Genomic DNA, 12,804 nt, shown 5'->3' with positions numbered 1-12,804 from the left:
TTGAAAACAAGGACTGGTAGAAATATTTTAATTACATTTCCAATTAGAACATTGTACATACAACATTACACTTTCGTAATCCGAAATATTTCATAAATCAACATAAAATATGTATATGTGTGTGTGTGTATAGATTGTATTATATATATATATATATATATATATATATATATATATATATATATATATATATATATATATATATACACACACACACACATAAATGTATTTGTTTTCTGAGGTTTTCGCGGGTGTTTGTATGTAGGTCTTTGGTTATTCGGGTTTTCTCCCGCGTAAAATTGGAAGTGTCTTGGCGACGTTTCGACGAAGTCTCATTCGTCATCTTCAGGCTGGTGTTTTCGGCTTCGTGAACCGAAAACACCAGCCTGAAGATGACGAATGAGACTTCATTGAAACGTCGCCAAGACACTTCCAATTTTACGCGGGAGAAAACCCGAATAACCAAAGACCTACATATAAATGTATATATATACATTGTATGTATGTATGTATGTATATAATATATACACACGTCTGTGTATATATATGTGTGTGTGTGTGTGTGTGTGTGTGTGTGTGTGAGTGAATGATATTTTTAAATTCGAACAGTTGCGGAAAAGAAAATATTAAATCCCAGCGTATTTTTTTTCTGGTCAATTTAAGATTAGCTGGTTTTACCAATGCAGAAATAAAGCCTTTTCGAATAGAAATGTTTGATTTTTCAATTAAAACAGTAAAATATAAAAATACCATTTGGAAAAAAAAAGCTGAGGGATGCAGAATGCATTGGAGGACGAAGGTCAAAAGAGGCTGTGGATTGTTGAGCCAGTTTGAGAGAGCTGCTACTCGTAGGAACTCTGGAAGTCTACCCTACGTATTGATCAGGGGCTTCCAGCGTTTTGCAGAAAAACCATTTATTGAAGAGAAGCCAGTGCTTTCTGCAGCAGCTGCACCATTACGGGATAGACCGGGGCAAATTCTTTACCTTCTCTGCTTCGTACAGATTGGACATACGCTTCCAGGGCACCCCTGCTTAAAGAGAAAATATACTGAAATTAAACTTTTTTTCCCCATTATTATAAAACTAACAATACTGTAGCTTTCAAAGAAATTGGTTCTGTAGAGTAGAGTAGAGTAGAGTAGAGTAGAGTAGAGTAGAGTAGAGTAGAGTAGAGTAGAGTAGAGTAGAGGTAGGGTAGAGTACAGTAGAGGTAGAGGTAGAGGTAGAGGAGAGTAGAGAGTAGAGTAGAGTAGAGTAGAGTAGAGTAGAGTAGAGTAGAATTCTTTATTGGCCAAGTGTGATTGGACATCCAAGGAATTTGTCTTCGGTGCATATGCTCTCAGTGTACAATGATAGTCATAGGGTACAAATATGCAATCAAATCATATCAATGTAGCTATTATTAATTCTTCACAGAAAGCCATTGTATTTCCAGCAAGTTTGGTTTAAAATGTACACCAATCTTATCTTCCTAGTCTGATCTACCCAGAATAGGCAAGGAAGATGAAGAGAGTTATCAAAAATGAAACTCTGAAATATCCCTAAATTAACCCCAAAATTTAAAATATGTCTGACCGTATTAAAATGAGTCGTTCTTTCTCTGCCGGATGGTCATCTAACCACCGCGAGTAGCGGGCAATGGTCCAGTCCGCCCTCTATAATTAATAAATAAAATAATAATAAATAATAAAATTCAAAATGCTTATTATTGACACAAATGCGCGACGGGTCCTACTATCAAATCATAGTAACCAAAGCACGAATCTATTTTGAGAAAAGCTTTTGAGGAGATGTCAAATAATATATTGTATTGTGATAGTAGTACTGGAAGAAGGGTGGACTTCAACTCCCAGAATTCCCCAGCCAGGGGAATTCTGGGAGTTGAAGTCCACCCGTCTTTCAAGTTGCCCAGGAGTGAGAAACATTGGTCTCGAGTGAAGAACTGGTTGTAATGCAGCTTTAAATACAAACATTGTCCCACGGAAGGCCCATTTTTTGCTGTCTTTTTATTGGTTTATAGCCGTGTTGGCGAATCTATGGCACATGTAGCCATATTGGTGGGCATGCGAGCTCAGCTCTGGGGCCAGTTGATTTTCGGGCCTTATGGGCCCACTGGAAGTTGGCAAACGGGCTGTTTCTGGCCTCAGGAGGGCCTCCAGGGGGGTGAGGAAGGCCATTTTCACCCTCCCCAGAGTCCTAGAAAGGCTCTGGTGGCTGGGGAGAGCAAAAAACGGGCCTTCCGGTCCCACTGGAAGTTAGCAAAGGGGCCGTTTCTGGCCTCCAGATGGCTTCCGGGAGGGTGGGGAAGGCTGTTTCTGCCCTCCCCAGACTCCTAGGAAGGCTCTGGAGCCTGGGGAGAGAGAAAACCAGTCCTACTTGGCCATAAAATTATAGGTGCGGGCACACGCCGTGAGCCACCCCTAACGCTCCCCCCCGCTCCTGGCACGCGATGGCAAAAAGGTTATCCATCACTCCTGTAAGGTACCTTAAGGCTTTCTGTGGGGTTTTTTTTTGTGCCACAGCGTAACACAATTGCCTTTCCAAACGGCGAATCAATGGTTCCTGATGGCCTTATTCCATATTCAGGATTTATTCTCCTTATTTCTGAACTTGCCATCGTAACGATGTAAAAAAACACCCAAAAAGGCCACTTTGAACATCCCACATTAACATATTAGGAATATTCTATTGTTGGAAATTGAAACGGAGCAGGAAGTGACTGAATTTTTCATTTTGCACTTTGCACAGCGGCTTGCTCCTTCATGCGCTCAAGTCGCTCGTCCCATAATATAAGCAGGCCTCGACTTATGACCACCCTGGAGCGCCAAATTTCTGGGGTTCATTTCAATGGGTGAAGTGAGTTTTGCCCCCATTTTGCAATCTTTCTCCCCCTCGGTTGTTAAGTGAATCACTGCAGGTGATATGTTAGTAAGACGGTTGTTAAGTGAATCCGACTTCCCCGTTGACTTTGGCTGTCAGTATGTCGCAAAAGGGAATCACTTGATCCCGGAACACTACAAAACAGTCATAAATATGAGTCAGTTGCCAGGCATCTGAATTTTGATCGAATGACCATGGGGATGCTGCAATGGTCGTGTGAGAAACGGTCCTAAGTCGCTTTTTTCAATGCCATTGTAACTTCAAACGGTCACTAAGCAAACCGTTGTAAGACGAGGACTACCTGTATCGGGAACTTCTCCATCAAACGCAAACTAGCATTGAGCACACAGGTGGAGAGAAACGGGTCTCCCCACGTTGGTCTCACACAGGTAGTCCTCGACTTACAACGGCACTGAAAAGAAGTGACTTACGACCGTTTTTCACACTTACAACCGTTGCAGTATCCTCACAGTCACGTGATCAAAATTCGGGCGCTTGGCATCTGACTCATATTTATGACGGTTGCAGCGTCCCCGGATCGCGTGATCCCCTTTTGCGACCTTCGGACCAGCAAAGACAAGGGAGGGAAGCCAGATTCACTTAACAACCGCGTCGCTAACTGAACAAAGTTAGGTATTCACTCGAAAACGGTGGCTCAAAAGGTCGTACAACGGGGCCAAACTCACTTCACAAATGTCTCGCTTCGCAACAGACATTCCGGGCTCGGTTGCGGTGGTAAGTCGAGGACTGCCTGCATTTTGTAGAAAAAGTTTACATCCTCTCATTACCTGGAACGGGGATTTCAATTCGGGTGGCGCCCTCGTGAATAAGAACTGGATGACGGTGCTGTATGGAATGATGTCTCCCACCGCTGGGCTGTTGGAGATATGCTCGCTGGTCTGGAAGAGCATTGGTCTGAGGGAGGAGGAAGCATGACGGTGGAAAGAGATCAGAACATGGAGACTTTGGAACAACTGAGTAGCAGAAGGCTGATCGTGGTGGATGGCGGCGTTACCGTAGAGCTGGGCCGCAGGGGGCCCATTCTAGAAGACCTCCAAGGTCCCTTCCAACTCTGTTATTCTATTCTGTAGAAGCTAAGTTTAGTTTCCACAACTCTACAGCATAGACCAGGGATGGCTAACCTTTTTGGCGTCGTGTGCCAAAAGCGGGGGAGTGCGGGGAGTCACGCACGCGCGTGCCCACATCCATAATTCAATGCGCCCTGCCCCCCACGCATGTGCATGTGACCACCACCACCCGTGCTCCCACTTTTGGGACACGATGGGACAGTGGGCCTGGGGAGGGCAAAATGGCCTTCCCCACCCCCCCGGAAGCCCTCCAGAGGCCGGAAACGACCATTTTCTAACTTCCGGTGGGACTGGAAGGCCCATTTTTCACCTTCCCAGGCTCCAGAGCCTTTCTAGGAGCCTTGGGAGGGCAAAACCGGCCTTTTCCATCTCCCCGGATGCCCTCCGGAGGCCAGAAACAGCCCATTTTCTGACTTCCGGTGGGCCCGGAAGGCCTGAAAATCAGTTGGCCGGTGTGCGCACGCACACTGGAGCTGAGCTAGGGCAACACTCGCATGCCCACAGATATGGCTTTGCGTGCCACCTGTGGCATGCGTGCCATAGGTTCGCCATCGCGGGCATAGACTCATTGAGTAAGAAGGGACCTTGGGAGTCTTCTAGTCCAACCACCTGCTGAAGTAAGAGACCCTATATCAGGGGTATCAAACTCAAGGCCCGCGGGCCAGATTTGGTCTGCGGGGTGCTTAGATCTGGCCTGCGGGGCCGCCTGGAAACAGTGAAGGACCACCCCGCAGTGCCTCTGCCAGCGTAAATGGAGCTCGGGAGGGCCACCCGCCAGAGGTAGGATTCATTTACCTTCCCTACCGGTTTGCAAATGTGAACTTGTGCATAGTGCTCGCGCATTACATCTGGGCAGGTGGGCAGAGCATCCCGCAGTCACCACTACCGGTTTGCTCGAACCGGACAAAACCGGCTGAATCCCACCACTGCGCCCGCGCCGGCAGAGGGCTCCAGGAGGCCACCGTGGCCAAACACGGAGCCTTGATGGGTGACATGGAGCTGGCCATGCCTACCCTGGCCACGCCCCTGCCCCCCCCAAGGTCAAACACAACCAGGCCCACAACGAAATCGAGTTTGACCCCCCCCCATTCTAGAAGGTTCTAACGATGATCATCTGTTTCCAGAGTGTGAGTTTTGCCCTTAATGACACTTAACTAATAGCAAACACAGCATGCCACCCTTTGCTAATTCGCTTGGGCGGGATTTCATACACCCTCTGTTTTCAAATCGGGTGGGTGATTGTTTGCAATAACAGCTCATTATTTTAATTAAGCCCTCCTCTGCCACCCCGTTATAAATTCTTGGCTTCCGAGAGGGAAGAAAAAGGAGGGAGGGAGGGAGGGAGGCAACAGCTCATTATCGCAAGAGCCGAATTTTTTAAAAAATTAAATAAAAATAAAAGCGGAAAAAGATACAGCTGAGCTGACAACTTGCACGGCAGAATTTCTCCGTGTTTTAGTCACAGGCTGAATAAAACCCGAAAGGAGGGAAATCAAGAATAATTGGTTGCTAATTTACATGTGATGCTTGCCAGAGGATTTTAATTAAAGCCTCCAAAAAGTGAGAAGCCACTGATTTTTTTTTCCCGTTAACGAAAACAACTGAATCACAGTCTCAGCTGTTGAAACATCCCTTACCTGAATGATCTTAAGAGTTTGTAGGATTTCCCCAGGTCAGAGACACGTCTGCAAAGGGGGGCCACGGCCAACTCCATCTGCAAGAGGAAATCGTTCGGCTTTCATCTGCTAATATGATTTACAATATTTATACGTCATACATTTATAATATGGTTTATGTCGATGAAGGCATTTTTACGAGGACTACGATCATGAATTATCACTTATTCCTTGCGTGTGTCCAATCACACTTGGCCAATAAAGAATTCTATTCTGTTCTTTTCTGTCTTATTCTGTTCTATATTCTGTTCTATTCTGTTCCATTCAATTTCATATTTTCTATTCTATCTAATAATTCTAATTCTAATTCTAAATTCTATATTCTGTTCTATTCCATTCCATATTTTCTATTCTATTCTGTCTAATAATTCTAATTCTAAATTCTATATTCTATTCCATTCCATTCCACATTTTCTATTCTATTCTGTCTAATAATTCTAATTCTAAATTCTATTCTATTCCATTCCATTCCATATTTTTTATTCTAATCTACTAATTCTAATTCTAAATTCTATATTCTATTCCATTCCATTCCACATTTTCTATTCTATTCTGTCTAATAATTCTAATTCTAAATTCTATATTCTGTTCTATTCCATTCCATATTTTCTATTCTATTCTGTCTAATAATTCTAATTCTATATTCTATATTCTATTCCATTCCATTCCACATTTTCTATTCTATTCTGTCTAATAATTCTAATTCTAAATTCTATTCTATTCCATTCCATTCCATATTTTTTATTCTAATCTACTAATTCTAATTCTAAATTCTATATTCTATTCCATTCCATTCCACATTTTCTATTCTATTCTGTCTAATAATTCTAATTCTAAATTCTATATTCTGTTCTATTCCATTCCATATTTTCTATTCTATTCTGTCTAATAATTCTAATTCTAAATTCTATATTCTATTCCATTCCATTCCACATTTTCTATTCTATTCTGTCTAATAATTCTAATTCTAAATTCTATTCTATTCCATTCCATTCCATATTTTTTATTCTAATCTACTAATTCTAATTCTAATTCTTAATTCTATATTCTGTTCTATTCCATTCCATACCATATTTTCTATTCTATTCTAATAATTCTACTTTTAATTCTAATTCTATATTCTATTCCATTCCATATTTTCTATTCTGTCTAATAATTCTAATTCTAAATTCTATATTCTATTCCATTCCATTCCGTATTTTCTATTCTACTCTAATAATTCTAATTCTTAATTCTATATTCTGTTCTATTCCATTCCATTCCATTCCATATTTTCTATTCTATTCTAATAATTCTAATTCTATATTTTATATTCGTTTCTATTCTGTTCCGTTCAGTTCCATTCCAATTTTCTATTCTATTCTATCTAATAATTCTAATTCTTAATTCTATATTCTGTTCTATTCCATTCCATTCCATATTTTCTATTCTACTCTATTTAATAATTCTAATTCTAAATTCTATTCTATTCCATTCCATTCCATATTTTTTATTCTAATCTACTAATTCTAATTCTAATTCTTAATTCTATATTCTGTTCTATTCCATTCCATACCATATTTTCTATTCTATTCTAATAATTCTACTTTTAATTCTAATTCTATATTCTATTCCATTCCATATTTTCTATTCTGTCTAATAATTCTAATTCTAAATTCTATATTCTATTCCATTCCATTCCGTATTTTCTATTCTACTCTAATAATTCTAATTCTTAATTCTATATTCTGTTCTATTCCATTCCATTCCATTCCATATTTTCTATTCTATTCTAATAATTCTAATTCTATATTTTATATTCGTTTCTATTCTGTTCCGTTCAGTTCCATTCCAATTTTCTATTCTATTCTATCTAATAATTCTAATTCTTAATTCTATATTCTGTTCTATTCCATTCCATTCCATATTTTCTATTCTACTCTATTTAATAATTCTAATTCTATATTCTATAGAACTAGAACTCCCCATCTCCTAGTGATTGGCCCAAAGTCACTGAGCTGGCTTTCATGGATAAGGCAGAACTAGAATTCCCTATCTCCTAGTGATTGGCCCAAAGTCACCCAGTTGGCTTTCATGATTAAGGTGGGACTAGAACTCCCGGTCTCCTGGTTTCTAGTCCATTGAGAAGAACTGGTCTCCCACACAGGGAATTGTAGAGAGATTTTATCCATCTCAAAGGGAAACCTAGCTCTTCTGCCTTCAATCTCCGAAGTACAGGCCAGTTCGACAGAAGCAAGATCCACTCGGCGACACCGAGCAAATCTTCATAACATCCGAAATAAGAAGTGCATTTGTGGATTAAAACCTATCGAGTTTGTTACGCCTGCTCTACTATAGGGTACACTTTGCAGAGAGTGCCACGCTAAATATCTGACACCTCTTCTGCTGAAATTCCCAGGCCATTTGGAACGATTTTACACTTCCTCGTTCTTGCCAGACATAAATGAGTCTATCATGCGTAGTGTGACAAAATTGTGTTATGGTGGCACGTTGAGCTTGACAACGTCTAACATCAGCTTTTTTAACAGCTGGCGACCGACAACCGAGCATAAAATTTAGCTCTTATCCGTTGGCGTTACGACGTCTCCGTAAGGAACAATTCAACGGTATGTTCATTTTTTTTAAAAGCTCTTTTTTTTTTAAAGGAATGATCGAAACTTCGTCTCTGTATCTGCTCCGTTATTAACAAATAACGGTACAATTTTCAGAGTTTCGGATTGTCTCCGTGCCTCAAGCCGTCCTCCTGTTATGGGTTTGTGTTGCATTGCAAGAAACTGTTTTGCGACAAAACACACAAAACGTACACCAAGGGTGAAATGCTCCCGGTTCGGAGCGGATCGCCCGATCCGGTAGCGATGGAGGCGGGTGGTTCGGAGAACCGGTAGCAAAAATCCCTGCCCTTTGGCCGAAAAAATGCTTTTAAAAGTAAAAAAAAAAAGCCTCTGATGATCGCGTGGCTCAGCTGGGATCGTCAAAGGCTTTTAAAAGAAAAAACCCCTTTTTTTCTTTTAAATGCCTCTGACGATCCAAGCCGAGTTGCCTGATCGTCAGAGGCTTTTAAAAGAAAAAAAAGTCTCTGACAATCAGGCAACTCAACTGGGATCATCAGAGCCTTCTGAAAGCATTTTTTTACAACCTCTTCGCCAAAGAGGTTGTAGAAAAAATGGTTTTAAAAGAAAAAAAAATTGGCCACGCCCACCCAGTCACATTATCCCCCACCCACCAAGCCACGCCCCACAGAACCGGTAGTAACAAATTTTAGATTTCACCACTGACGTACACGCACCTCTGTTGTGACTGGAATGTTGCACGCGAGAGCCGTAGTATCTGTTATTAGAGTAGACACTAGAGTAGATATTAAAGTAGATCGAGAAGTCCTCGATGTACGACCACAGTTGAGCCCAAATTTGACCCCTTCTGAATAGCAAAGTCAACGTGGAAACTTGAATAGCAAAGTCAACGTGGAAGCCATTCACTTAACAACTACTATTACAGGTAGCCCTTGACTTACAACATTTCGTTTAATGACCGTTCAAAGTTGCAATGGCACTCAAAAAATGTGACTTAGGATCATTTTTCACACTTATGACCGTTGCAGCATCTCCGTAGTCACGTGATTCAGATTGAGTTGGCAACTGGTCCATATTTATGATGGGTTGCAGTGTCCCGGGGTTGTGTGATTCCCTTTTGCGACCTTCATGACAAGCAAAGACAATGGGGAAGCCAGATTCACTTAGCAACCATGTTACTAACTTAACAGCTGCAGTGATTCACTTAACAACGGTGGCAAGAAAGGTCGTAAAATAGAGCAAAAACTCACTTAACAAATAAATCTCACTCAGCAACATAAATTCTGGGCTGAATTGCGGTCATACAACAAGGACCAACTGTCTTAACAACGGCAGTGATTCACTTAACAACTGAGGCAGGAGAGGTCGTAAAATGGGGCAAAATCTCACTGAACAAATGTCTCATTTAGCAACATAAATTCTGGGCCGAATTGTGGTTGTAAATTGAGGACTTCCTGCATCTTAACAAAAAGTAAAGACCAGAAGTTCTTTCATTGGCCCTAGCCCAAAAAAATATTTTAAACTCCATCCCCAAACCTTTTTCATTTTTCTTTATGTATTTTTTTCCTACTCCCTCGAGGAAAATAATTCATCCAATTCCTCAGCTTGTTAGCATTATTATCGCTGTTCGTACAAGAGGCAGGATGCAAGTCTAACAAATATTACATTTCTGACAAATCTGGAATCTGTTCCCATTCCTGCCAACAACGATGAAATTACTTTTTGTAGTCAAAGAATGTTTATATTTTTCTCGGCTAAATTCATATCCCCTGCCTGGAGATTGTATTTTTTTGTGCCAGATAACAGGGGGAAAAAAACCCACAAATCTTTGATTTTCCTTCATCTGTTTCTGCCTCCATCGGGCTCACATTTCCTTCTTTTGATCGTACAGAGCCACCTGGCATTTAAAGGGCAAAATATTATTCCCCAACTAACACAACTTAAAATGCTCCAAATTACTGCCACTGTCGTTATTCAACGATAAAGATCCTCATAATGAACAGGTCATAAGGTGCAACAATTCCTACATAATCCTCGCAGTATATATAAATGTCAAGGAAATGTCATTTAAAATTATCTCACCGACCTGAGGAAATCTTTTTAGTCCGGCCAATATATACTGTACCGAGGGTGAAAACTGAGCCGTGTATTATGGCATAAATGATAGTTATTGCTTTTCAGTTTTAGCTTACTACGTGCTTAAATATAATCATCTTTGTTTTGTATCTGGGGGCTTATAATTTGCTTATAATTTGCTTCTTTCAGACAGTTTCAATAAGAGGCTCCAACTGGCGCAGAGTGCGGCCGCGCGGGTGGTTATGGGGGCGACGTGGCGCTCCCATGTAACACCTCTCCTGCGCGAGCTGCACTGGCTCCCGGTGGTCTTCCGGGTGAGCTTCAAGGTTTTGGTTACCACCTTTAGAGCGCTCCATGGCTTAGGGCCTGGTTATTTACGGGACCGCCTGCTGCCTCAAACGGCCTCCCACCGGCTGGTACGCTCTCACAGAGAGGGACTCCTCCGGGTGCTGTCGGCCAAACAATGTCGACTGGCGGCCCCCAGGGGGAGAGCCTTCTCTGTGAGGGCACCTACTATCTGGAACGAGCTCCCCCCGGAGATACGGAGGATCCCAGATCTACGCACCTTCCGCCGCACTCTCAAGATCTTTTTATTTTACCAGGCTGGTCTGGCCTAACCTCTCCCATTCTCTTTTTAATGTAAATTTTAATTTGTTCTTAACCTGGGGTTTTAAATTTGTCTTGGGCTAAATTGATTTAATTCGATTTTACTTCTGCTCTTAAATTTTTGTATTCTCTGTGTTTTATCTTGTGCCTGTTCACCGCCCTGAGTCCTTCGGGAGTAGGGCGGTATATAAATCAAATAAAATGAAAATGAAATGAAAATGAAAAAAGAGAACCCCAAATGTAGAAATCTGTATTTGTATGCATGTTTGCATATGTAGTTTTCACCGGAAAAAAAATCCATATTCTATATTCTTCAGCCCAGATCTACCCAATGCAAAGAGGAAACATGCCAGCAGTTTGGGAAGTGGCGTCAAGCTGGCCACGCCCACCCAGTTGGCCACGCCCAGTGAGTGGTGTCAAGCTGGCCACACCCATCCAGTCAGCAACTCCCAGTGAGTGGCATCAAGCTGGGCATGCCCACCCAGTCAGACACACCCAGTGAGTGGTGTCAAACTGGCCACGCCCACCCAGTCGGCCACACCCAGTGAGTGGCGTCAAGCTGGCCATGCCAACTCAGTCGGCCACGCCCAGTGAGTGGTGTCAAACTGGCCACGCCCACCCAGTTGGCCACGCCCAATGAGTGGCATCAAGGTCCCTATGCCCACTCAGTCAGCCACGGTCAAAGGTCCCCCCCCCCGACTCTGTTAACTCAACCCTAACCCCCGGATGGAACCGGCGAATCGTGTTTTGAACGCAGAGCACAGACCGGAAACCAAGCGGAATTCACCTGTGCGAAGTCGGCTGCCAGCCTCATTTTCCCTCCTTCGCCAAGAGGCCGGAGCAGGCTGGCATTGCGGATGAAGACCTCGATGGCCCTCTGAGCGATGCCTTCGGTCCTCTCGTAGACAAAATCGTAGCATTCGAAGTGCCTGAAATAGTCGTTCATGATCCTGGAGATGAACCCCTGCAGCTCCTTCATGTACAGAGAGCAAGGGACGTCCGGCTTTCCCGAAGGAGGCAGGGACCTGCCCGACAAACGTAAAAAGAGGAAAAGATTCATGTGATGACCCGGGGCAAGGCACAGAGATAACACAGGTGGCTGGCAGTTCAAACCACCCCTTTACTGTTCCAAATTTCCCCAAACGCTCCCACGTTTCTGGCATGTCCCAGAGCAAAGTGATCATACATACACACACACCTCAAGCAGCCTCTGGCTGCAAATAGTCCAGCCCAACGCTGTAAGCACCACTGCTGCAAAGCAAGAAATCCAGAAAGAATGCAAGGAATCCAGGAAAGTTCAAACGTCGGCACTCAGCACTCCAGGAATTCAGCGTCAGGAATTCCCGACAAATGCCCCTCCCCACAGCGTCTCTTAAGTCTCAGTCCCCAGGTGTGCTTTGTGAAGAGGGGCAGGGCGCTCTCCTCCCAAGTAGTCGGCTCAGTCTGCGCTGTTCTCGCCTTCTCTCCACTCTCCGTGCTCGAGGATCAGGAGGGGTGGTCCTTGCTCATCGCCTGAGCTCTGTCTCATGTTCACTGCTTAGCCTCTCTTGCTCATCCTGCCCCCTTTCCTCCCTGCCTACAAGCCGTCCCAATCCTGAAAGGCCCTGGCTTGACTGGGCCTGCTCCTCCCCATTTTTCTCCCAAGCCAACGAAACTGCCCCTTCCATCTCCGTCAGCCCCAGCTCCATCTTGTCTTCCTCCTCCGCTGATTCAGGCTCTGACCAGGGCATGACAGTTAATTTCCTGTTCATTTCCACTGGAGTTTTGTTAATGCCACTAGTCCTTGACTTGCAAGAGTTCATTTAGCGACCATTCGAAGTTACAACATAGCCGAGAAAAGGGATTTATGACCGTTTCTCACACTTTCAACTGTTCCGGCATGCCCCGCCATGTCACATGATCAAAAT

The 12,804-nt window shown here is 43.1% G+C and overlaps 1 protein-coding gene across 1 annotated transcript in view; it reads right to left on the bottom strand.

Annotated features, from left to right (window-relative positions):
• Nucleotides 1-425: 425 nt before the first annotated feature.
• Nucleotides 426-12,804, bottom strand: part of COG5 (component of oligomeric golgi complex 5) — a 156,665-nt gene continuing 144,286 nt past the window's right edge. The window contains exons 18-22 of the mRNA XM_070946699.1: nucleotides 11,685-11,922; nucleotides 5,607-5,683; nucleotides 3,670-3,796; nucleotides 1,577-1,656; nucleotides 426-1,029 (exon numbers count right to left, since the gene is read on the bottom strand). Of these exons, the coding sequence (XP_070802800.1) occupies nucleotides 915-1,029; nucleotides 1,577-1,656; nucleotides 3,670-3,796; nucleotides 5,607-5,683; nucleotides 11,685-11,922 (637 nt within the window). The 3' untranslated portion in view covers nucleotides 426-914. The remainder of the gene's footprint in view (nucleotides 1,030-1,576; nucleotides 1,657-3,669; nucleotides 3,797-5,606; nucleotides 5,684-11,684; nucleotides 11,923-12,804) is intronic.

This window comes from Pituophis catenifer, unplaced genomic scaffold, assembly GCF_029215685.1.
Source record: "Pituophis catenifer annectens isolate HBS135680 unplaced genomic scaffold, rPitCat1.0.hap2 SCAF_7, whole genome shotgun sequence".
Lineage (NCBI taxonomy): Eukaryota > Metazoa > Chordata > Lepidosauria > Squamata > Colubridae > Pituophis > Pituophis catenifer.
This window is presented reverse-complemented; position numbering and strand designations above follow the sequence as displayed.